General features: G+C 37.2%; 1 protein-coding gene across 22 annotated transcripts in view; it reads right to left on the bottom strand.

The window, feature by feature from the left end:
• VPS13B (vacuolar protein sorting 13 homolog B) overlaps positions 1-27,913 on the bottom strand; it is a 915,151-nt gene that overhangs the window by 146,766 nt on the left and 740,472 nt on the right. For all 22 annotated transcript variants that reach the window (XM_063669399.1, XM_054497603.2, XM_054497598.2 and 19 more), the window contains 3 exons: positions 15,239-15,441; positions 12,066-12,273; positions 11,569-11,753 (listed from right to left, as the gene is read on the bottom strand). In XM_063669399.1, coding sequence (XP_063525469.1) covers positions 11,569-11,753; positions 12,066-12,273; positions 15,239-15,441 — 596 coding nt within the window. The remainder of the gene's footprint in view (positions 1-11,568; positions 11,754-12,065; positions 12,274-15,238; positions 15,442-27,913) is intronic.

The following is a 27,913-nucleotide window of genomic DNA, read 5'->3' as shown; positions in this document are numbered from 1 at the left end:
TTGCTTCTTAAGTGTTCTCTACAAATTCTGCCTTGGCAGACCTTTCGCTAATGAACTAGAAAGCGAGTTTTCTTACTGCACCATAGACTAGATAAAGAAACTCACAATCAGGCAAGATGAGAAGCAGGTTACTGGGTGGGTGGAGAGACTGTGGACAGTTCCTTGGTGTTATGGCTGTGATGCCAGCAGGGCTGATGTTGTCTCCCAATGTCTCCTCTTTCCTTCTTCATCTGCAAACGAGCCCCATTTCCCTTTTAACTTGGTGTGGCCACGTGACAAAATTCTGGGCTCTGGGATGTTAGCAGCACAGCAGTACAGTGTGTGGGTTCCAAGGCATATCCATAAAGGGAGGAGGCATGCTCTGTTTTGGTCCTTTCCTCTTCCTATAGCTGGAGTAGGAACAAGATGCTTGAAGCTTCTACAGTCATCTTGGACCATGAAGGAAAGGGTGCTGGGGATGGCAGAGTAGCGCAGGAAGATGGGTCCTCATGACTTCGTAGAGACATTCGCAGTCCTAGATCGCTAACCTCCAGACTGTTCCCATGTGTGAAAAGAAATAAACTTCTATTTTACCTAAGCTACTGGTATTGTATATTTTCTGTCTTTCATATCTGAACCTAATCCTAATTGACATAGACCTGAAAAGCCCCAGCAGTGTCTCTTATGTTCTTGTGATTCTTCACAAGAGACTCTTTCATGGCTTTTAGGGGGGTCTATAAACTTCCTGAAATTGTATGTTAAATCTCGTGTTAATTCATGCACTGCTCAGGGAGAGGAGGTCCCCCATTTAACTTTTCAGATCCTCAGCTTTCCTCATTGTAATAGGGGGATAGCAACACTTTCTCTGCAGGGTTGATTTCAGGCTTAGATAGAATGTGTGTAAAGCACCTCACAAAGTGAATAGTGCCTAGCATAGCAGGCACTCCTCTTTATTTCCAAAACTGTGTAAATGCTTTTGCCATACATTCCACTGAGCTTAAATCTTGCAATCACCTTGACTTCTCTTACTTCCTCATTAAATTACCATATTAGTTGTCAAGAACATAGATTTCTTCTCTATAACCTCTCTTGCATTCATTTCTTTTTCTCCTTCCCCACTACTCCCTTCAGGTTGCAGCCTCTCATCTCTCTAAGACCCTTACCAGGTCTTCTTATTCTGGTCTCTCTTGATTCATTTCGCCTCCACAAGACTACAAATGTTTCCAAAGCTCTGGACTGCCAGTGGTTCTCCAATGCCTATCAAATGAAATATAAACCCCACACTCTAAATGTAGTCAAGGTAGCACAACAAAGAAGAAAGAATTTTGAAGTCAACAGACCGAGATTTGAATCCTGATTTTACTCCCTTAACTTGCTTTATGATCTTGGGAAAATTATTTTTCTCAGAACCTCATTTACCTTGGCTCTAAACAGTACATGCCACACAGGGTTAGAGTGAAGATAATGGTACATACAAGGTTAGAGGGAAGATAGAAGGGATATCACATATAAAATGACAAGTTCGGTGCTTGGTACATACTAGGTGCTCAATAAATGAGTTTCCTTCTCTTTTCCCTCCATGGAACGAATGGAGATTAAGAAGCCACATCTGCAGCCCATCACTCACTCTTCCACTAATCCCATACTTGTCTAACCTGTGCTAGTCAAACCAGATGATTTGCCACTTCCCAGAAATATGTTCTGCCCTCTCTATCCAGTTCTGAAATTTTGCTCACTGAGTTCCTCTTTATATACACCTTCACTCCATTTTTTTTCAGTTTTAATCCTCTTCATCCTTCAAGGATCACCTCAGTAACCATCTCCTCCATGAAGCCTTGTCTTGATATCTCAATTCAGATGTAAGCTTCATTTAAAAAGGCAGATTCTCTGTGGCTTTTTTGTGGCATGTCACAGGTTCTGCCCTGTCATGTTTTATGTACTTGTCCCTCCTGAAAGACTACAGGTACCTTGAGAGAAGAGCTAGAGCCCTCTCCACTTTTGTGTCTCTCTCTCAGCATTTCGCCCAGGTTCCTTTCATCTGTATTTACTGAGTTAATCTCAAAAATCTCAGGCAGGGCTCTTTTTAATGTATTCCTAGATCTTTTTTTTTATACTTTTACAGCACTATGAAGACAGAATGATTAAAAGTGTATTCAGGGAACACTCTATTTTAGATTTTTCTTTGTCTAAAAAAAGGAGGCAATGGCTTCTGGAAACAAAACACTTAGCAGTTGATCCAGCACCGTTACCCATCATTCAAAAACATTTATTATGGTGTCCACTGGGTACACAAGACTTGTTCCTTTCCTTTATTTCCTAAGAGTCTGGCTCAGCCTCCTACTTCCCCAAAGCCCCCAAGACTTTTTATTTTCCTTTCTGCATTTCAACAACAATGAATTTCATATCTGGCTTTGAGCATCCCTCCTAAAGATGATGGATAGGAGCAAAGCCTTCTGGGACACATTAGTACAGCTGCCAGTGGGCAGGAGGTGCTTATAAAAAGGCTCAGGATTCTGGGAACATATGTGCAGCTATAAGTGAACCGCCCAACCCAGCTGAAAAGAAACATTCAAGAACACTTCCTTTTATTCTTTTTAAGCTATGTGTGGAAGAGGCAAATCATATTCAATTGCAAATAACTCTCAGAAGGATTCTCTTTTTGTAGTGCCATCACGTGCTAATATCATAACCTTTGCCTATCAGGTCCATGTGCTTCAAAATTACAGGAAGCTTGTAAAGTCAAATTTAAAGCAGCAAAAGTCTAGTTTCTACTTTATTGGATAATACTGACTATTACTATCTGACTCAGAACATTTTCCATGTAATTATGAAAAAGACAAAAACCCCACACAACCATAAGATTTAATGAAGCTTTAGTTCAGTCTGTGGATAAGTAGTAGATAAAATGTTATTAGAAAACTAAACACAATGAAATCACCATCAAGCTACAGACATTAGACATTACATTATAAACTCAATTTCAAAAAAAGAAAATTACTTTATACGTAAAGCTGTCATAGTTCATTAGAACTGGAAGACTATTTATAGAATCTGTGAATTTGCCAATGTATTACATAGTCATTGCATTAAAAAGCAAGCACTAGTCAAGAAAGGTATTGATCTTAAGCACACTGGAGATAAGAAACTATCTCATGTGTGTCTGTAAGACAAAGGACCTTGCCTAACCTACATTTTGAGAGGATACTAGGGGAAGACAGCGACAGGATTTAAAAATGGTGTAAGGCTTTTCTCCAGATGCAGATAGCCTTTGATGTGCAGAGCAGAATGTCTTTTCCAGATATTTGCAAAGGGAAAAGCTGGAAAAACCACAGCAGAATGGAGTCAATTTTTGTCAGTGAGAGGTCAACACAAATCATGAGTTTGCCCAATCTAGCCAGGGTGGAAAGCAAGAGCAGTAAGAGAGATGTGACATAAAATAGATCCCCTGGGGGATTTCTGTAAAGCTCACAATGACCCCCAATTCAGCCATGTTGGTAAAATGTGGCTCTCTCCATGACCAAAGTTGACTGGGCCAAGAGCACCTGATATCAAACTTGGTAAATTAGGAATGTGGATCTGAAACAGAGGCTGGACTTGTAAATGTGACTTTTGGAGCTCTGGAAGCTGTGGGGAAAGTACTGGGTGGCCTAAGAAGAAAGGGAGAAAAAAAAAGTCGGTTGAAAGGAAAGAATAAAGCAAATATGGGGAAAGAAGCAGAGAAAAAGCGATAGCGAGTGAATATTCCCCTGGGTTCCTATCTTCCATTCCTGGCCCCAGTTCTTCCAGAGGCCCGGCTGCAATTTGCAATTGTTTCCAGGACTCCCCACTGTATCTTGATATTAATCCCCCTTGTTTTAGCTTAAGCTAACTTCAGTGGGGTTTCTGCTACCTGCAACCTAGAGAACTGTAGTCGACATACTACCAGAGTCCACTAACCATAACTGTGGGGAAGATAGTGTCTCTCACAGCAGTTGCTCTCAATGAAAGCATTCATCAATCTCACACAGGGCCAGCATCCCTAACAATTATTATGACATTAACAGACTATAAACACAAAAACCTCCTTCTCAGAAAACAGGGCTTTGTCTGTCTAATGTGGTCTAACACAAAGAATCCAGATTCTTTGATCAATTGGTACGGGGAAGAAGATAATGATGATAACAGCTACCATTTATTATGTGTCATAATAATTGATTGGGTCTTCAACTATGTAAGGCATTACGCTAAATGCTCCACATACATTATCCCCACTCCTCATAACTCTTAAGGTAGTGAGAATAGACATTTGTTTGAAAAGGTTTGTGACATATTGAACAGAGATGTCATCAGGGAAAGGCCAACCTGCTGGGAGGGGCAGGTAGCCAGAAAAGGGCATTTAATATGATGGATTAACCATCATTCAAGATCTAGCCATTGGTCCTAGAGTCTCAGAAAATTTCAGTGGTATTCTAGCACTGACCAGACTTAGGAATGCTGACTCATGCTAACAAAGTTCACTAGAGACTGACATATAAACCAAATGCCAAGTTATGTTATTAAGTTACCATGAGATGTACAACTGCCAAGCAGCCTGGATACTGATGTTGGCTCAACCAGTGTATGATATACTTTCTCCATGTAGACAGACTACACTGGGAGCCAAACTATTAGAAGGATATTTAGGTGGTTATATGATTTGAATGTTAGACACAGAGATTTGACAGCTGCTACATTCATTTCCATAAAGGGGATTTAGCTACCAGGTGAACCAGACTCTTAGGCACCATTTCTTTGGTTGCTGCAGGAAGATCCATTCCAACAAATATTTCTGTGACCCTCCTGGGCTCCAGAGCTGACCAGTCATCTTTCTAAAGGAAAAGTTTTTTCTTTAGCTATCTTAAAACCTGATACTGTATGGCTCTGTGTCCCCACCCAAATCTCATCTTGTAGCTCCCATAATTCCCATGTGTTGTGGGAGGGAACCAGTGGGAGATGAATGAATCAGGGGGCAGGTCTTTCTCATGCTATTCTTGTGATAGTGAACGGGTCTCACAGATCTGATGGTTTTAAATACAGGAGTTTCTTTGCACAAGCTCTCTCTTTGCCTGCTACCATCCATGTAAGATGTGACTTGCTCCTTTTTGTCTTCTGCCATGATATTGAGGCCTCCCCAGCCATGTGGAACTGTAAGTCCAATAAACCTCTTTCTTCTGTAAGTTGGCCAGTCTTGGGTATGTCTTTATCAGCAGTGTGAAAACAGACTAATACAATACCCAATCCATCTTGTGTGTTTGGCAGTCTTTTTACTGACTTAAAGGTACTTTGCATATCTTTGTCTAACTCATTATTTCATGATTTAACATTTGAAGTAAAAGGATAATTCTATTTTCCTTCTTTCCACATTTCTCAATGAGGTGGCTCACTGTCATCCTAATGTATCATCTCAATTTTTTATATATAGGTGAAAAAAACAGGTTTTATAGTCAGAAAGACTGGGGATTAAATTTTGGCTCCCTCACTTATAAATTTCGTGATTCACAACCAGTTAATTAATTTTTTCTTGGCCTCAGTTTTCCTACTTGTAAAATGGGAATGATGCCCACCTCATGGAGTAAAATTAAATTTAATGAGTTATTATGTATGTAAAGTACCCAGCACAGTGCTGGGTGCAAAACACACAAGTGATCAGAAATGCCCACTGGAGCAAAAATAACAGAGATCTCTACCATTTATGTTCTCTCTGTGTCTTAGAAAGTTTATGCTGCTATAATAAAATACTTCATACTGGGTAACTTATAAATAATAGAATTTTTGGTGGCTCATTCCTGTAATCCCAGCACTTTGGGAGGCCAAGGCGGGCAGACCACTTGAGGTCGGGAGTTCAAGACCAGCCTGGCCAACATGGGAAAGCCCCATCTCTACTGAAAATACAAAAATTAGCCAGGTGTGGCTAACACTTTCTCGATTAAAAAAGGCATTTTCAATCTTAAGAATTTGTTCCTGTTCCCTTATCATTGTATTCTTCTTGTTTTCATATTGATTTTCATGTTGCCATAAACTTTTAGATATCTTCATTTGGCATGTGACAATGGCCAAGAACCATGACAAATCTGTACAGGAATTAAAATACCCATTACCAATTTTACTACCAAAAAACGGACTGAATATTTATAATCTGGGAACATATGCATTTCCAAAATGGAATCCTCAATAGGCAGTGTACACAGGAGGATTAGGAGAGAGGAAAACCTACTATGTGCCATATACAGTGCCAGAAATGTCTTTTATTTAGACCCATTTAAACTGCACAACACTCCTAGGTTGTTGGCATTACTTTATCTAACAGATGCTAATTTTATTAAGATCTAAATATACTACTAACATTTAAAAGTTCACATGATAAAATTATAAGCTGATCATAAAATAAGCTTTTGCGTTCTAGGAACATTAATTTTGAGGTTTTTATTCAGAACCTATGATTAGTTTGATTTATTATTATAGACACGTTTTTCATGTTTATATTTTTCATTACAATCACAAAATAAATTCCATGAAGTGATATGGAGAGTTTGTTTATAAATCTCATCAACAATCATGGAATGAGGAATATAAAGAGACAAATCTGAGGCTTCTGTATTATAAGTCAACTCTATAAGGCCAGTTTTTAAGTGAATTAAATGGTCTTGAAGGAAAAAGTCATCTAAACTCAATTCTGTTTTGAGGACTAAACCTAAGGAGATTAATATATCTCTGTATTTAAGAACTAGCTACTGTTTAAGGGAGCAAGTAAGCTTGGCAGACTATTCAATGATATCACAAAGAGGCTGAGTGATGTAATGACATTAGGCTGTGTGTACAGCAGATGATACCACTGAAGAATAGCACAATGCACCCTGATATAGTTCGGTGTAGAAAATCAAAACACATTCATTTGTTCCATAAAATAGTGATATATAATGTAATACTTTTGAATGATATGAAACAGAACACGGAAGTTCATGGATTCATTTATCCAGTCAACATATTTATTGAACACCTCTACTGCGATGGATACTGTAAAGCAGTGGTCCCCAATCTTTTTGGCACCAGGGACCGGTTTCATAGAAGACAATTTTTCCACAGACCAAGGGGTGGGGGGATGATTTTGGGATAAAACTGTTCCACTTCAGATGATCATGCATTGGTTAGATTCTCATAAGGAGTCCACAACCTAGATCCCTCACATGGGCAGTTCACAATAGGGTTTTCGCTCATATGAAAATCTAATGCCCCTGCTCATTAGATTGGGAGGCAGAGCTCAGGTGGGAATGCTTGCCTGCCACTCACCTTCTGCTGTGTGGCCCGGTTCCTAACAGGCCATGGGCTGGGGGACCCTGCTGTAAAGGACATGATGACAAATTAGATATAACCTCTTCCTTTACAGACATACAATCTAGGAGAGACACAAGATGGGGACACATAAGTTCAAGTGTGAGGAATATGGTGAAAAATAGCATAAAAGTAGTACCATGAAGTGCTACAAGATTTCAGAGGAGGGCTATATCATGTTTGAACATGGCATCTAGGAAAGGCTTCATTGACTACATGGCATTTTAGCTCTTCTGAAGTGTGGGGAGGAATTCAGCTGGTAGAATGTGAGGGATTCAAATGAAGAGGAAGCAGGATGTTACAGGTTGGTTTGGGGAATGCCAGATAGGCCAGTTTGATAGAGGACAGACCATGTCTAAGGGACTGCAAGGCAAAATTGGGGGATGGGGGCAGTTTATGCCGGGCTCTCAAGGTCAGTCTGGCAGAGTGACAGAGCCACTGAAGGTTTTCTTCAGGGAATTATACAATCTATTTGTTCCTCTAAAAACTTAGAAGGACAGGCTGGAAGGAAGACATACTGGAGCCTGGAATTCCATCTAGGAGTCTTTTTTAGTGGTCTAGGCATTTGTGTGATAAGAAAAAGTGGAGGGGAGGAAACAAGCACTTATTAAGAGCTCACTATGTGTAATGCATTTATTTATTTAAGTATATTAGATATAATACTCCACAACAACTGTGAAAGGTAGATAACATCAACTCCAATGTTCAGTTGAGGAAACTGAAGCTCAAAAAGATTAGTAGTTTGCCCAAGGTCACTGAGTTAGTTAAAATAAGGCAGGGGGTGGGGAGACAGTGGCAACTGAGACTTCAAAACCCATTTTATAATATACACTAGGTTGATTAGGGCCTTCCTTTCATAAGCTCCCTGAAATTCAGGATCAGCTGTTGAGGATTTTAGCTGTGCCTCTAGTATGGAACTAGAAATAATCACATATGGTAGGAGAATGATTCTGACAACAGATGAAATTAGACTCTTCTACCCCACACAACCACAGAAACTTCCCAGCTAGACTGAAGGATTGAGCTTTTAATGAGGTGATCGTGTCTTATCTGCCTCTGGATCCCCTAGAGCAAGCCCAGGGCCTGGCACTGTAGATCCTCAAGGAGAAAGCTGTTGTATTAAATCAAACTTGTGATTCATGTTACATATGTTCTGTCCTCAACTGAAGTTCTAATGAAACAAAATATTTTGCATCGTTCTAATATTGCAACTCAAGAGAGTTGTTTCCACAGATGAGACCCACTCCAAGCTCTGGGACAAACTCTGCTCCTATTTGGGAGAGTATGAGGATTGAACTGAGAGCTCAGCAGCATGGCATCAAGCCAGCCTCATTGCCAGTCTTGATCTGTTCCTCGATCCAAGTTGTAGATTCTGAGTGTGCTCCTTCTCACCACTACGATCCAGCTCTCCCTCCTTTCTAACTTCCGGTAGTTACAACCCTGTCTTGCTCCCTAGGCCAGCATCCCTGTCTTTGAATTTTGCCCACATATAGGATCTTCATTTCTCCAACAAAATATGAAACATAGCAAGACCTTTTTGATACCAACTCTTTGCTTGCTGAAATCTGCCAGGCTGTGTTTTGCTTATATGCCAAGGCTACTGTCTGGGTCCCTGGGATTCTCTGATCTCCTGGATTACTCCAGCTGGTCTGTAGAGTCATCCATCATACTCCAGATCTCCTTGGTCTAGCCTGTGCTTCTACTGATGAAAGGAGTTTGGACAATAGTCATCATAATATCGGTTGAGTATCCCTTATCCAAAATGCTAGGGACCAGAAGTGTTTTGAATTTCAGATATTTTTCAGATTTTGGAATATTTGCAAATACGTACTAGTTGAGGATCCCTAATCCATAAATTCAAAATCTGAAATCCAATAAGCATTTCCTTTGAGCATCATGTTAACACTCAGAAAGTTTTGGATTTTGGAGTATTTTGGATTTCAGATTTTTGGATTAGACTGCTGAATCTGTAATAGTGGTAATAGTCATACTTATATAACATTTGCTATGTGCCAGGCACAGTTCTATGTATTTTATAAATATTGATTCTATTGATTCTTACAATCATCACATTATTATTAGCCTCATTTTGTTGTTGGAATAAAAAGTAAAACAAAAAACCAACCTGAGTGGTTGTTACTTGTCTAATGTGACAATGTTTGCAAGTGCCAGAGCAAGCCTTTGAACCCAGGCATTCTGGCTATAGTTCATCGTCTTAATCACTATGCTCTCCTAATAGCAGTGAGAAGATAGAAAATATGCCACTAGTAAATGTACTATCTTAGATGCCTTATTTAATATAATTTACATCATACCACCAATAATTAGTTATTACACTTATGTTAATAAATGTGTTAATATCTAGCTATAACTATAAACCTTTAGCCCTTACATGAAGTTAAAACTTTAATGTATGAGCATTTTCATTTTGATTGAAAATCTACAGATATTCTGCATTTAGGCAAGTCTGATAAGACAGTAGAATTCGGCTGGGCACGGTGGCTCATGCCTGTAATCCCAGCACTTTGGGAAGCCAAGGCAGGTGGATCATGAGGTCAGGAGATCCAGACCATCCTGGCTAACATGGTGAAACACCGTCTCTACTAAAAATACAAAAAAAAAATTAGCCGGGCATGGTGGTGGACGCCTGTAGTCCCATCTACTCGGGAGGCTGAGGCAGGAGAATGGCCTGAGCCTTGCAGTGAGCCGAGATCTTGCCACTGCACTCCAACCTGGGCGACAGAGCAAGATTCTGTCTCAAAAAAAAAAAAAAAAAAAAAGGAATTAAATAAGATTGTAATATGACTTATATTAATATGTAGCTGATTTGTATTATAAAACTAATTTGTTAAGAACAGAGCAGTCACTTCAAAAATTTGGTGAGTGTACCTATATACCAGAGGCTGGAGATACATCATCAAGACATATAAGGAGCTTATTTTCTAACAGTAGAAAGATCACATGCAAGTAAACAAACGCATAATTCGGACTAGCAATAAGAACTATGAGAAAGTAAAACAAAGTAATGCAATACAGAATGAAGTAGTTGTAGTGGGCTAGTCAGGATATGACATTTGAGCTGGTACCTGACTGACGAAGACCAAGGGTGGTAATGTGACAGAGGTGGTCTGCTCAAGGAGAAAAAGGAGGCCAGAGTGGCTGAAGGATCATGAGAAAGGGAGAGACTGGCATGAACTCCAGTTGGAGAGGTGAGCAGAGTCCAGACTATAGGTCCTTGCAGGCCACAGCAAGAGATCTGAATTTTGTTCTAAGTATTAGAGGAAGCCACCACAGGGTTTTAAGTTAGGGAAGTGATATAGTATAACCTACATTTAAAAAATATCAGTTTAGCTGCTATTTGGAGAATGCATTCCAAGTGGTCAAGAACAGAAGCATAGAGGCCAATTAGGAAGCTACTGGAGTAGGGAACAGAAGATGGCAGCTTGAACTCAAGTTGTATCAGCAGAAACAGAGAAGTAGATGGAATAGGGACATATTTTGTAGGCAGAACTGACAGGACTTGTTGATGGGTTTTGACGCAGGGAGGTAGGGAAAGAAGGTAATCAGGAATGACCTGTAGATTTTGAGTGGATGGTTGTATGATCTGGTAATAGGTGGAAGATTAAGGGAGAAACAAATTTTAAGAGAAACTCCTATCAGTAGAAGATTAGTAAGTACAAAGGTAATACAGTGATATCCACAATGACATTTATATTAAACTCAGGGAACTAAGAAGCAACACACTTTCACAAAACCTTAGGGAATATGATCACAGGTTAGACCTTTTCTTTAATAGAAAAATCAGCCTACCTCAAGCCCCAAGACCATTTCAGCTATGGAAATGAAAACTACAGTCATCTCTTTCTGGCCTTACATGGGCATATTTTGTTTCATGGGGCGGCTCTAGAAACTCTGAAGAGTGTGAACACATGACAGGCACTTAATAAAGGAGTGGTGAACTAAATGACACCTCCTTGTCCCATTATAATCTACTCATAATAAAATGGAGAGTAGAATTGAGAACTCTTAAAATTGCCATGTATCATGAATTTGGATTACATTATTACCTTATTTTTTAAAATCCTATTATATATGTGTGTGGATGCACACACACCACACACACAGATGTATATTTCTCTCTGATACTATTAATGTAAGAAGTATGTTCCAAACATTTTTCCTAATATAAGATCAGCCCTTTCCCACAATGTTTTCTTTTTACAATGAATGGTCATTACATACCTGTAGCACATCACCAAGGTCTGCTGTGCTAATATCTGGATCCTCTGTGGTGTTAAAAGGTACAGGAGTTATTCGTACAAGGGTGAGCACTCTAGGTTCTGGATATCTCCATAACATCATCCCTGGGCAATCTTCAGTTTCATTATAAAATAAGACTTCATAGACCCCAGGCAATTTCAAGGATTCTGTCAAATAAAAGTATAAATAATTGTATGATTTTTAAAGGGGAACATGACAAAGAGGAAAAAGTAAAGGAAGAAGAAATTATGAGAATAAAAGATATAAAGAAGCCAGTTGGTCATTTTTATATATACTCTGGAACAGAAAGAAATGAAGAACTTCCCCTAAGAGAGATTGAATGATAATGTACTATTTTTGTACTGCAAATTTTAACGCAGTTTAAAAAGTCATCTTGATTGTTTTTATTTAGTTAACATGCATTTAAAATGCACCCACATGCACATACACACTCTCACACTGAGTCTGTTGCTACTTACCAGCATCTTGTACATACTGAAATAGACCTGTCCGTAGGTCATCTGAACTTTGTTCACTTTTAAATGTCTGATTCTTTTCCAGAGGAGATGACATTTGAGGCACTGGTTCAGAAACTTGTACTTCAAAATTTCCCTCCTCATTAAGGTATCCATTGAGTAATTCATGTAGAAGAACTAAACAATTCAAATGTTCTTGACCCCAGAAGACCTTTAAAATCATAAAAAATTATAGTGGCTTTTAAATACAAATATTTCTTGAGACTAATTAGGTATAATCATATTTGAATTAATGTAGGACTGTAATTATGTTCAATTTAATTACTTATAATAAACTATAATTCCTAAAAAGTAATTGACTTACAGGATGAAATTCTATTGCTTGAATAAATATATAACAACAAAAAAATTAATTATATCTTATATTGTGTGAATAACAATAAATTTTAAATGTTGAATTGAAATTATGTTGATGTGAAGTAATGTTTATGAATTAATTTAGCTAAGAGGGAAAAGAACACCTATTATAGTCTGAGAGAAGGCAACGAAGATCTTCTAGGCCAAAATGTTGATAAAATCATAACAATAACCTTGTGGGATAGCTCTGACATTCTGCCATGAGATTAAATAAGTAATCCTTATTACAGGGTTTCTTTCTCTGCACTTTTAGAGGGAGCTTTCTCAATGAACCTGAACTTAGAAGGCTCCCAACTTCCGTGTTTAGTAAGACTGTGTCAACACAGAGGATTCCAGAGCCCCTGAAAATCAATTATACTACAGTAGCTACAGTAGAGTTTCACAACAAAAGGACTTAGTGTTTCCTCTAATGGAGATTAAGTTTTCTTTTTCTGCATGTGAGTAATATTAATCTATAACTACTAAGTTATAGACATATAATGACCAGTAGGTCATAATGAAGATTAAAACTTTCAAAAATGTTAATTTTCTCTGTAAATACTGAATAAAGGCAATACAACTATCAATTCTAAGAGAACCAGGTAACACAGAAAAGAAAAAAGAATATATAGTAGTAGAAAATAATAGCCCTATATCGTGTGGGTAAGTTTTAAACTCTAGGCTTAGGTTCTGCTCTCTGGAATTAAGGCATCTCAGAAATGAAAGTAAAAGATGTAACACTAAGTGTACTTGTGTTCTCATCAATCTTATTTTTATTGGATGCTGAAAAATAGATAGGTGAAAAGTCAAACTGGGGAGTAGAATGTTGTGCTCTAGCCTATAAATTGTCAAGAGACAATGACTGTAATACAGAGGTAATACACTGTATTTTGTTTTTGCTTTTATTGATGCTGTGGTTTCAAATTTTCTTACTTTTTATTTTTAAGCACTTGGTCATGTAAACAGATCATTATTGTTTTCAATGTGAAGTTACTTGGCTGCCTTGGAAAAAAGGTAAGACAATGAATATTCTTCATAAAGTAATACATGCTTATTGCTAAATATATGAAGATTTCTGATAGATACTGAAAATCTCCAAAGCAACACAAAACAGTAAGTTATTAGGATCTTCCCAAATCTTGCTCTGTGCATTAAAAAGGAAACTGGTGAAAACTTGAGGCAATACAACTTTTAGATAAATACAAACAATTGGCCGGGTGCTATGGCTCATGCCTGTAATCCCAGCATGGGTGGAGGATCACTTGAGCCCATGAGTTTGAGACCAGCCTGGGCAATATAGTGAGAACCTGTCTCTTAAAAAAAATAGTCAGGCACAGTGGTGCATGCTTGTGGTCCAGGGTACTCGGGGGGCTGAGGTGGGAGGATCTCTTGAGCCCAGGAGGCTGAAGCTGCAGTGAGCTGTTATCACATCACTGCACTTCAGGATGTGCAACAAAACGGGATCCTATCTCAAAAAAAAAAAAAAAAAGAAAGAAAAAAATTCACATTTAATGTCTCCATTATTGACCAATTAGTTGTTTTAATTTTCTATCATTGTGAATCTTTCAAGCTTTTTGGATTCATGTCAAGTTTAGAGTAGCATCAAGTTACATGAAGATTAAATTAAAATCTATCCAAATACAAAATAATCAAGAAATAAGTTGGTTGCCTTCACACATTCTATATATGGCTGTTAAGACAAATGCATTAAGAGTTGGCAGTGTGACTAATTTATCAAGTGTTGTAATCAGATATCATCACATGTAAAATATTTAATATTAGGAAATTGTTCTTATATATTGCTAGTGACACTGTGCTTGCAACAGGTTGACTACTTTGCATTAATAATTAAAAAAATCTATAGCCTGAATAACATAGTGAGACCTCATCTCTACTGGAAAAAAAAAAAAAAAAAAACATTAGCTGGGTGTGGTGGCACATAGTTCTACCCACTCAGGAGGTTGATGCAAGAGGATCACTTGAGCCCAGGCGATTGAGGCTACAGTGAGCTATTATTGTACCCCTGTACTCCAGCCTGGGTAACAGAGCAAGACCCTGTCTCAAAAAGAAAAGTCTACCCATAAAAAAAAAAAATTCAACCCAGCAATTCCACTCCTAGTTATATATCTAAGAGAAATGAAATGTCCACACAAAAAGTCGTACACAAATGGTCATGGCAGCATTATTCATAGCAGCCAAAAGTGGAAAGAACCCAAATGTCTATCAACTGATGAATGAATACATAAAATGTGGTATATCCATATGATGGAACATTATTTGGCCATAAAAAGGAATAAAATATTGACAATTGGTAAACATGGATGAACCTTGAAAACATGCCAAGTGAAAGAAGTCAGTCACAAAAGACCACAGGTTATATGATTCTATTTATACGAAATGTTAAGAATAGGTAAATCTATGGAGACAGAAAGTAGATTAGTGGTTTCCTAGGCCTGATAAGGGGGTTAGAGGGTAATGTGAGTAGCTGCTAATGGATATGGGTCTTTTTGTTGGTGGTAATGAAAATGTTCTGAAATTGACTGTGGTAATGATTGTGCAACTCTGAATATGCTAAAAAACCACTGAATTGTATACTTGAAATAGGTAGATTGCTGGTATATGACTTATATCTCAATAAAGTTGTTGAAAATTTAACAAGTAGCAATCTGACAAATACCCTTTCTTACCACACAAGGATTTAAAATTTAGTGAAACAGTTCAAAAAATGAACAGAGGCTAGTTAATAACCTATGAAAAAAATATGGCCAATACCCACAGACCTGTAGCAGACCTCCTCTTAAGTCAATGGATATTTTTGGTATAGATTGTTCTGGGCCTGGATTCCCGCTGTGTTTACACCACTTAGCTTCCAGATTGGCAGTAGCACAACATGGTCCTATCAGAATGCGGCTTCTTTCTTTGAGACTTGTTTTAAGGAGGAAATCGTTTATACTGAGTAGAAATGATGACCCAAGAATTATGCCTGAAAAAAAAAATACAGAAGAGTATATAATTCATCCTTATCAAAAAAATGTTTGGGAAAGAACTATCTGTATTTTTGAAGAGTATTAATTCATCCTTTGTCAGAGTCTTCTTGCTTGGTTGGCAGTCCACCACTGTTTCATGCCGTTTATACAGAGTTCTAGTTATGAAGCAGGTATACCTCATTCACATTCCTAACAAAGTAATATTTGCCAAAACATTATGACTTTTTCCATGTGTGAGCATTTTAAGTTTTATGAGTAGAGACATTTTCATTAAGTTGTGCAAGTTTTTCAAGCAACTACATTAAGAATAAGAACAGCTGCTTCATTTGTCTATTGTTAACATGATGGGAAAGGGTAATTTTCTGTGATTTCCTACAGTAACACAGTGCAGTATGTTACTCTGCTAGACACTCAAGTTTTTTACTGGTCCATGTTAAAATTCAAAACAATCAAAATATATAACATGTGTTTTCTAAAAATTTTAGTTTAATCCAAACTTCACACATCATAACCACTTGAAGTTTACAAAGTCTTAAAAACAGATAGTGGCAGGTTAGATTTATGAGAAAAACTATATGCTATAGTTCAAAGTAAATATACCCAGAAAAGGAATACACTTTAAAATGTAGGCTTTCTTTTGAACTTAAAATAGGAGTGTAGATCAAAACCTTTTCATAAAACCAATGGCACATTTTAAGATATTTAGATGCAAAGTTAAGAGTGGTGAGTTAACTTTCCTCCCAAGGATTAAATTGCCATAGTGAATATTGAATTTCACCAGACCACGTTTGTAATGCTCATGGCTTATTTTTCTAATGATATTTGATCCCTAAAAAAGATGAAAGATTAAAAAACACCTTAGGTCCATAGTATACACATGTTTTAAAGTACAGTAACCACATTGACTTTTCAATTCTGTAGAGACTTGAAAATTTCATATATGTTGCATATTCCTACTGCAGAAATGATATTCAACCTCTAATCCTCCACAGAAGGCATCACACCCACAAAAGCGTTAGAGATAAGACTTTGGTTTAAAAATAATCACGGTGGAAATCAATTTCTTAAAATGTTTCATCAAATTGTGAAACTGAAACTACCATTTCATTCACAATTATCCTGATTCAAAGCTTTCACTTAGTCTAAACAAACAAATAAACAAGCAAAAAAAGCACTCCAGAAAATAAAAGAAACAGGCCCCAAAATACCCCCAAATAAAAAACCATCTTTATTAACAGAGTTCATAACTGAAGCCATAATTTTCTGATTTAACAGCATTACATTTCTAAAATATCTAAAACTTCTAAAAGTAAATATTTGCTAAATGCAATATATCTATTCATCATCCAGAAATTTGCCATAAAGGCATAAAAATATAGCCTTAATTCAGTACAATTATTTAGTAAATGAGCATTAACAGAATGTGAGGATTGCATCATCCTTTATTTTCAAATACATATATCTTTGTACAACCCCACAGTGACATATCTAATTATCTGTTTGTAATCTTAGTGTGATAGTCATATTGAATCCTTGTACACAGTGTTTAACGCCAAAGGCCACCTAGGCTGCTTATCTTATTTAATGGTTATCATTATCTCTTCAGGCACCCAGACTGAAAAACCTCAGGCCCTCTTTGAAGGCTCTTATTTCCTTTGACAAATTTCTAAAACTTATCAATTTCTATTTCATTCTCTCCAATTCCATTATTTTAAAACATCAAAGAAGAGATATCTGAATAATATCAGTGAGTGAAAGAGAAGACCACACCATTTTCAACCTCTAGTACTGACTATGCTGGAGGCAAGGACCAGCTTATTCAGTGTAGTCCTGGGCACAACAGTAGCTATTCAGGACATGTTCCATTGAACTGAATCGACAGTTTAGAATCTGATCCTATTTTTCAGCTGCCTCAACATGTTTCTTAACTGGTAGACAGGAAATAAAACTGCTTACATCTTTGGTTTCATTTTTTACCACTGTAACATAACCAGGCTGGATGGAAGAGATCTAGAAATCATCTACTCCAAGTCCCCTCACTTTAAAAAAAAAAAGCTTTCTATTTTGATATAACTTTGGGCCTACATAAAAAGTTGAAAAAACATACTGTATAATGTTCCTGTATACCCTTCACCTAGCTATGTAACTTTAGTACAAATACTGAAATCAGGAAATCCACATTGATATAATACTTTTAAATAATCTACACATCTTTTTAAATTTTTGCCATTTTTCCCACTAATTTCCTCTTTCTGGTCCAGGATTCAACGTAGGATCCCTACTGAATTTAATCATCGAAGCTTCTTAGTATTCTTTAATATGTGACACATCCCCCAGCTTTCTTTGTCTTTTATGACTTTGATACTGTGGAATAACCCAGGACAATCATTCTGCAACGTGTCTGTCTGTTGGGATATATCTGATGTTTTCTTGTGATCAGAATGAGGTTATGCATTTTTGACAATACCACAGAAGTGACACCCTTAGTGCATCATATTGGTGTACGTGATACCAATATTTTATTATTTACAGTATTAACTCTGATCATATGGCTAAAGTGGTGTCTGGCAGATTTTGCCACTGTAAAGTTAACACTTTCCCCTTGTAAATAAGTATTTTTGTGGGGAGACACTTGGAGATTATGCAGATATGCTCTTTTTCTTCAAATTTTCACCCACTAATGTTAGCATCCACCAGTGGTCTCACCTGCAAGGATTTATTGTGGTGTGTGATAATGGTGGTTTCCTATTTCCCTTATTTAGAGCTGCCCCTTCTAGTGCCCACTTCGGTAGCACATATACTACAGCTGTCCCTTCTACCCCATATACTAATTCAATTATTTATTTATATCAGTATGGACTCATGAATATTCATTTTTATGGGTTATAATCCAATACTATCATTATTTACATTGTTGCTTACTCTGAACCAGCTTTGGCCATTGGGAGCCCTTTAAGATGGTCCCTGTGTCCTTTTAGTATATGCCTATCTTTTTTTTTTTTTTTTTTTTGAGACAGAGTCTCACTCTGTCACACAGGCTGGGGTGCAGTGGCATGATCTCGGCTCACTGCAACCTTGGCCTCCTGGGTTCCAGCGATTCTCCTGCCTCAGCCTCCCGAACAGCTTGGATTACAGGCGCCCACCAACATGCCTGGCTAATTTTTGTCTTTTTAGTAGAGATGGGGTTTCACCATGTTGGCCAAGCTGGTGTCAAATTCCTGACCTCGGTTGATCTGCACATCTTGGCCTCTCAAAGTGCTGGGATTACAGGCGTGAGCCACTGCACCTGGCCTATGCCCATCATTTTTTGAGAACTTCTTTACTTTCAGGCCACAAAATATTTCAGGCTCATCTTGTATTTTTCCCACCCCATCTCTAGCACCAGCCATTTCTCCAAGGAGCTCTGGTTTCTTTTGTTGAAGAATGGTATCTAGAAACCAAAATCTGGGTGGGTAGGTATGCTCATTGCTACTGGGGTGTCACTGCTGCTAGGCCCCTTCAGCAGAGATAAGAAGTATATGTATGTATAGCAACCCCTGTATACCTACATATCTTTGTCTCTCTCTCTATCCACTCGTAAATACATTAAAAACCATGAATTCATACTGATACCTCAGGTTGAAATCCAACATCACAGGGTGGTTTCTAGCCTTCTCGCCTTCCTTATTTGTAACCTCTTTCTATGACCGTGAGAAACTTGCTAAGCACCTCTTCAGGTGTGTCTGTTTCTAATCCACCTTAAAACATCACTTGGAGTGGTCAAAATTAAAGCAAAAGAACTAAGAAAGCCATAAAGAACAAGTTTATGGAAGCAAAGGTAATTATCTACTAAAAAAAGCCATAAAAGGTTGATATTTATTTCTGGAAGTCTCTTTAGGAATGGGCTTGACAACACTTTGTCTACAAAGCATACAGAGGAATGAGATTCCTTTCTCACTCTATAGTGGCTTTCATTTAAAAAAGAGTATTTGTAAGCATGACAAAATCTTATATTTGTAGAAATAACATAATACATACAGAATTTGGATCATATTAGGTATTTCTACTATGCAGGAACCACTTTAAAATACTGATATTGTACTAAATACTGATATTGTACTAAAATTATGAGGCTTTGTCTTAAAAGAACTAGTACTTAAATGTCAAAATTCATATTCTATATGATGCATATCACTTGCAAAGTGCCTACCTCTTACAGAACTTAAATAGAGTTGATGGAAGGCTCTTCTTAACCCCCCCAAAGTTATACAATTACAAGTTCTTATTGACTTTATTGACCGGGGCAAGGAGAGAATGAAAAAAAAATTCCAGACTTGAATTATTACAAAACAAATATAGAAAAACACTTTCCTACTATTACACAAATCCTATATATATATATTTTTTTGCTTGGGGACAGAGAATGAGATAGCTACAATTCTCAAGAGAGTAAAGATAAAGGTGGGGACAGAAATATCAGTAAAATTGCAAAGAATTAGGAAGCCAATGATCACACAAACATTTGGGAGGCTGGAACAAGAAGAGAGAAAGTGGGCCAGACTTAGGTGAGCACTAAAGAGGACCAGAGGACACACAATGTGCTACAGAAACAGAGGCCCTGCAATGAAGGCAAGCACTGAGCTAGCTATAGCTATGTTCCGGTGACAACAGAATCCAATGACTGGTTTGCCGGGAAACAGTCTAGCAGGATGGGGAACTTGCCACACTTCATGGGACTTTATGTTTGATATTCTCTGGAGATTGATTTGGTCCAGGAATGAGCATAATATTCAATGAAAACCACTAAGGTATAATAATACTTTTGGGAACATGACCCTTCCTCTTGCTCCCTGGTCTTGAGGTTAAGAAAATGAAGGCCTTAGAACTGCTGGCAGTCAGCATGTGGAGCCTAAGGGCTGAAGCAGCGTAACACAGAGGAAAGAAATCTAACAGACTCTTCCATGCCTCAGGACAACAGTGGTTTGGAGCTTTTCACATACGTAAAAACTGCTTAAACTAGTTTAGGTTGGATTTTCTACCATGTGCAATCCAAAGTGTCACAAATAATACCTTTAACCAATGGGATTTTAATAAGTAATCTTCAGTTTTCCATTCTCCCCTTGAACTAATATTTCAGCAAACTTCTCTACTCTCATGGCTGAAACCACAATTTCTGTCCTTATGACACAGTATCTAAGACCAGGCCTAATTTCCTAAACAAGTGCTATTACCATGCTTCTGATTGTTTCTAAGGAATTTACATATCCTGGGTCACCTTCAATTTGATATTTATGTAGGCATGTATCCATTATTCAACCAAAAGTTACTGGTTATCTACCATATATCGGGTATATGAAGATAAAGTAAATAATTAGCAATTTTCTTTCATATCAGATTTTCTCTTGGCAACGTATTAGCTTCAAGTTCTGCAATCTCAGTAAGTACTGAGTGGGGAAGAGACATCCCAGAACATTTCTAGTATTGACTCTGTTAAGCACATGAACTGTTGAACAGGAATACTTCCCTGCTATCATACAAACCCTAATATTTTTTGCTTTCTTTTTATTCACTTTATGTGCTATTCACTTTTTTTTTCAGTCTCTTTTATTCTTTTGCTCAAGCCTACCCCTTGCTTTAGTCTTAGTTTTTACAGTCATTCTACAGTTTTTATTTGCCTGGAACTCACGCCTACCAGCACTGATCATGAGCTTGTTTAAATACACAAATGACAATGAGAATTTAATAAGATGCTAATGTTTGCAGTGAGGACACAGGAACAGCCATTGCCAGAAAGTATTAAGAAAATACAAAATCTACAGATATAAATATGTCCTGCCTGGTCCTTTTTGTCCCTTTTCTTTCTTGCCATATACCTACAAGGAAATTCAGTGTGGTTCAATTTTGAAATTTACACAACTGATTCAACTCCTCCCCATGTGCCTTCCTTGTCTGCTACACATACTGCACACACCAATCTGTTGTGACTCCATTCCTCAATGAGGGAACACAGTTACCTGTAGTACCACAGAAAGGTTAACCCACAAATATCAGCTTTTAAGTTTAAAATAGATATTTCCTTTGAACATTTACTCCTACATTAAAAAAAGCTACAACATAATAATAAACACATTAGTTAAGTGCTTTTAATCTTGGAACCAGTATTTATTTATTTAGAGACAGAGTCTCACTCTGTCGCCCAGGCTGGTGTACAGTGTGTGATCTCAGTTCACTGCAACCTCTACCTCCCTGGTTCAAGCAATTCCCCTGCCTCAGCCTCCTGAGTAGCTGGGATTACAGGCGCACACCACCACGCCCAGCTAATTTTTTTTTTTTTTTTGCATTTTTAATAGAGACAGGATTTCACCACATTGGTCAGGCTGGTCTCCAACCCTTGACCTCGTTATCTGCCCACCTCGGCCTCCCAAAGTGCTGGGATCACAGGGTGAGCCAGTATTTATTAAGAGCTTGTGATAACTTAATAGCAATAAAGGGTGGTGATGAATTTCACAAAGGGTCACTTACAGATGGTAAACCAAATTATACACTTTTACCACAAAATATGACAGTAATCCCTGGGACTCATGACAGGGTTATTAATTTTCCTTTCCCCTTTATTTCACTCTGAGAAGCCAGCCCATGGGACATCAGGCCTTTCTTTTTTTCCCAGGAAACATACTAAATATCTTCCTTATTTTGAATCTTATATATTACCACACATATAAACCTAGGGCCACAGAGAATACTCAGAGTTCATGTAAACTAGATATTTATACATCCAACAACCTGGTATAAATGGCAACAGAAAGTGAGTTAAGGCATGTGTTCTTCTTCCTAGGAGGACAAATGCACCATTGGACAAAATGCCTAGAAGTAAAAATTATAAAGAGCTACCTTCTTAACAATGGAACATTGGAAAAGGCCTGAATAATTTTGTAAAGTTCTGTGTGTGTGTGTTTATAGCAAATAAGACAAATGTTTATATTTGTTCTAGCTCATGAGTACCACAGGCATTTGATGAATTACCCTGTACATTTTCTGTACTTGTATTTTTTTCCCTAAATTTCCAAAAACAGTAAAGACAAAATTTTTAAAAATATGCTTCAAAAGTTTACAATATAAAATTATCACTTAGATGTTTAAAAGCATGAATATTATTAAAGTTACTTACCCAATTGCTGATCAGGTCATTTTTAAAAAACTTTAAATTCTGAAACAATTTTAGGCTTTCAGCAAAGTTGATATCCTTCACCCAGCTTCTCAATGTTAATAACTTACATAAAATCAGATTATGATTCTCAAAAACCATTAAATTTGCAGTGATACAATACTACCAATTTAAAGACCTTTCAATCTCACCAGCTTCTCCTCCAATGTCCTTTTTCTGTTTCAGGATCCCACTCAGGATCCCATGTTGCATTTAGTGATTATGTGATCAGGTCACTTTGACCAATCGTACGGTATGACTTCTACATTTCCTTCAACAGAATGCTTTCCTGCTGAATTTTTCTGTTGACTTTTCTCAAAAATCTACGTTTATCTTTTAAATTTAAGTTTTAGCAAACTAATGGCAGATATTTAATTAAACTAAATGAGGTGTAGCAACATTGAGAAATAATTTCAGAAACAACTGGTACAATAAACAGAACCAATCATGCTTTGTTTGAATACTGACATACTTTTCATTGAGTATAAAAATTTACTTCAAGGAACAAATGGTTTCATGACTTTTAAAATACTCCTTCAGAAGACTAATAAATGCAAACCACTTGTTTTGGAAAATGTTTACAAAGTGCTGCCAGCCCTATGTTGTCAGTGTCTACTAGACCCTTAGTAAGGCTCCTAGTTTCTACATGCTGACTGAGCAAAATGCAATCTAAATCGAGCTTCTATATATCATTAGAAAGAGTAGTCAATGATGACATTGCTAGCAAAGCATATCCAGGTAATTATTTTATCCAGCTGTAAGTAATCTAAGGCTACTAGAAAATCAGCAAGCATGTGTTAGATACATCCAGAAGCTGATTTGCATAACAGTGAAGCATCAGAAAACCTCAAAATGTGAAAAGGACAAAATTTTGTAAGTATTGTCTGTAAAGACATAACAAATCCCTCAAAAATAAAGTCTTCCATTCCTTCAACCAGTTATGTTGAAGCAGATAAAAATGGCATTTGGGTGCTCTAGCCATGAAAAAAACATGTTCGTCCCCACCCTTGATCAGAATATGTAAGTTGATCAGATCCTATTTAATTATATTTAATTCTGTAATAAGCCTATATAGAGAGAGCGCAAAAGAGAGAGCCTATATATATATATAGAGAGAGAGAGAGACAGAGAGAGAGAGAGAGAGAGAGAACCTATTAATATGGTAAACTAAAATACAGGAAGAAATGATATGTGGGACAAAACATAACAAAACCAGAGAACTACATGGACACCGACATTTAAGCTGTAAAAGATGCCAGTATTCCCCAACAAATGAGCTTAAAAGTCTAGTCATCAAAATAATAGACCAAATGGGTGGCCAGGCTACTAACATGTTTCCCTTCCCAAAGCACCTGATGACTTCTCATAGGTGAGATTTCCATTCCCCAGGGACTGTGACTTAGTCCTTACTGGTAAGTAAAAGCTGGGACCTCCTAGTTTAATTCAAACCTCTTTGTTTGGACATAAGAAAATGGAAAAACAAGTAGCTGGAAGAGGAGTGTTTCTTTCCCATAAAAAAAAGGCAGAATTTGTCATGAAAGAAGAAATGCCTACTGAGCTGGCTACTCACACATGGCCATTATCTGGGAAAGGTATTTTTTATGAAATGCTTTAGAACTCTAGGATCCTGGAAAAATGAAAACTAAAAATACCAAAGGGTGATGGAGGATATGCTTTGCCTCTTTCTTCCCCTCCAATCTGCAACCATGCTCACTGTTTTTACAGTTGTGTTAGTTTATTAGAAAAACATAACTTGATTGGATCATGTGGCTATGTTTAAAAAAAAAGCAGACTGGCAGATCTGACTGTGCATACTGGAAAGTGTAAGACAACCTTCTTACATAGGAAAGAATAACAGCAAATACATACTTGAAAAGTTTCTGGGATGAATACAGTAGCTGGTTAATTGAATTATGCGAGGAAACTGCTGGAGAATCAATTTTTTTTAAAAAAAGTAAGTTACATGGATGGAAAAATTGGTATAAACTTACTCAAATAATGTTGAAAACAACATGACTTGCTAAGTAATTTACTGCAGTGCCTTAGAAAATGGTCTTGATCTACATAATCCAGGTTTTGAAAGACTGGTATAACAGAAAGGCCAGCAGCCAGGAGATGTGTGTTCTAGTCTCAACTCCACCATTCAGTATCCCTGGGCAAACCGCTTAACCTCTTCACTCTGTACTCAATGAGGGAGTTAAGACTAGCTCCATGGGCTTTGACCCAAGGTTCCTTGACACTTAGTGGGTCCCACATAGTAATGGTGGTCCATGAGGTATTTTTAGTATTCCTAAGAACCTAAAAGAAATCATGAATTTGTCTGAGACTAAGTTGTAGAGGTGTTCTAAAGGTTTTGTTTGTTTGTTTTGGTTACAATTGTATCAAGTTGGTATAGTTAGTTATCTAATACTAAATGCAGTGTGCCTAGACCATGAGCTCAATGGGAGAAAAGGATAATAAAGGTTATTGATAAAAAAGGATGACCTTTAAGGTATTTTTCAGCTCTGACATTTAGTAATTTATGACCTCCATATTCATGTGGTGTGATTTTGGAGAAAGGAAGATATACAAAGACCAATATTTACTGAGCACTTAATTTGTACCAAGCAATGTGTCGGGTACTCTGCACAGATTATGTCACCTAATCCTCCCAAAGTCCTATAAATTAAATATTTTTGCCTTCATTTGGGAAATGCACTACAGAGTAACTTTTGACACAACCAACTGGTCAGTAAGTAGCAGGGCTGGGGTGCAGATTCTGTCTGCCTCTTTACAGCACCATGTTGCTTTATACAAACTACTGCTATTAGTTCTTAGTAATTTCATTTTTCTAATTGGTAACTGGGTTGTAAATACATGCTTTTTCCTGTCCTCAGTTCCCTTGCTCAGCCCCAGTATGTTATGCCAACATAGCCAACAAGTCCAGGGGACCAACCAGGGAGTAAAAGAACATCTAAGATGTTGTCAGTTACTCATCACTCAGGGTTGCCTTGCTAGAAGCTTTCCTAGCCAACAGCCTACTGGCTTATATGGACAAGCGGGCAATTTGCTGTGACCACAGGCAACACTAAACGCTGTCACAAATTCAGCAGAGTGGGGGATAGAGATTTACTTCTAATCTTTTATTTTTTCACAGTCCTTGGGTTGTGGCTACAATGCTTGTCCATTTTACTTAACACTAACCTAATAGGGGCTATCATTAGAATGCTAAGGAGAGGCTATTAAGAAAAAAGTCTGTAGTACTTAATTATTAGGGCTGGAAACTTCCTTCTCCAATAACATTTTGTACAATGAGATAGCTGCATGTTAATTGACAGCATTTTTGTTGTCTCAAAGACCCTTTTTTCTCCTTTCCAAGAAACACAATATTTTAATATGTGTATATGTAAAATTTGTATCAGTTGTTTTTTCCAAATGCATCTATTAATAAATCTAGTGAAAAGGTTCTTTATCATATGATGAAAGAAAAAGCACTGATTTTTTTTTTCTAGAGTACATAGGACACACAAGGTCCAATGTAATGGCACACAATTCTAAAACAAATACCCTGAGGCCAGCAGTTTTCTAGCAAACAGTCTACATTAAATTTGGAATTTGGTAACTAAAACCAATAACCAGAAATGACTAATTTGGCTAAAGATAAGATCTGAAGGTGGATTTACATGGAAGACTATAATGACTACACTGGATTTCTCATTAGAAGGGCTCAGAGTCTTATGAAGACTTCATATTCCCCAAGAGAACCATATTTACACAATTAACAATTCTTTTGTTGGGAAAAAAGCTTTTCATTATTGCATGTGGACACATGTGGGCTGTGTAAAAATACAAGGGATGTGTAACACACGGTAAACAGAAAGTAATGATCTTAAACAGGCCAAATCCTTGAACTCGTCATTAATAAATGTCTCTCTTGCATTCAGCTACCCTGGCTGCTGGGAGCCTGTTTTCTTCAAGTACTTCAAACACTGAAATCCAGGAACATTTATTATTTTAATCCATTACAGGCAGTGCTTGATTTAACTTTATTGGTTGCGGTGGTGGTGGTGGTGGTTATAAGTGGGGGTACAGCAATGTTCTTTTACACATCATTTCAAAAGGGCTTAATTATATTTTATAGTTTAGGCCAGGAATTCTGCTTGTTTTTTGTCTAACAAGGTTCAAATCGAGTTCAGGTCAGTGATGAATCAGAAGAAAAAGTCAGAGATGGTTATCTCTCTGAAATGAGCTCATCTCCCTCTACGAAAGGCTGGGCAGGTACATCATGTTCACTACACCACAGCACATGAGATCGCTCTGATATCCTAAGTTTGCTGCTTATTAGATAATTTTTTCTTTTATGCAGCTTTGAAATACATACATCGGAAACTCAACCCAGTGGATATCTTCCATATCTCTGAAGTTATTCTCCTATGTATTTTAAAGGCTTCCTTTTGGAATCCAAAACAGCTATAGCAACCACACAGCACTAAAACAAAAAATGTACATAAAGAACATTTTAAAAAATGCACAAGCTCTTTATCACAGGACAATGAATATATATCTCAAAATAAAAGATGTAGAATACTGTATTTACATAATTTGGTTAAACAAAACAATACATGACTATGTAAACACGGCTGAGCAGCACTTACCTCCTAGTGTTTTTTTTTTTAAATGTCAAACAGTCATAATTTTTATCTCCTTTCTTGAAGGTGTCAAAAAAATCTTTTCTTAGGTAGTGGTAATTAATAATGTCTAGTGTATCTAATCATATAACAGTTACAGCAAGGAGAATATAATTTGTATGTTGAGATGTCTTCTCCATTTCATATAATTTCTAAGAGGACAGGAGAATTACAGTATCTCATACATTTATAGTTTTTATTCTCATCATATTAGAAAACATAATATGGGACATTTTTTGAAAAAAGTTAAGATAATTTTACTTGTTCTTCTTATTTCCCAGCCAATTTTTAGAAATTCCTGTTCTACTTTTTGTCGAATGCCTCAAGGTTCACCAGGATATACAGAAATATATCATAGTCAAAAATTATCAGTAATCTACAGGTAATTTAAGGGTGAAAAAAGAAGTACATGCCAGTTTATCAGTAGCAACTTTGAACCTTGTTATAAAATAATAGGAGGGAATCTGACCAGGATTAATAGTGGTACTCAGTCCTGGGAGGGGAGGTGTCATGTTTCACGGACGCTAGGCCATCTGTTCTTTCCCCCTACATTTTACTTCTGCTAAACCATAAACGCACCTCTACCTCAGGGACTATAGAAAGGCATTAGAATTCTTC

Source organism: Pongo pygmaeus, chromosome 7 (assembly GCF_028885625.2).
Source record: "Pongo pygmaeus isolate AG05252 chromosome 7, NHGRI_mPonPyg2-v2.0_pri, whole genome shotgun sequence".
Taxonomy (NCBI): Eukaryota; Metazoa; Chordata; class Mammalia; order Primates; family Hominidae; genus Pongo; species Pongo pygmaeus.
Note: the sequence above shows the minus strand (reverse complement) of the source record. Positions and strands in the feature narration are given on the sequence as shown.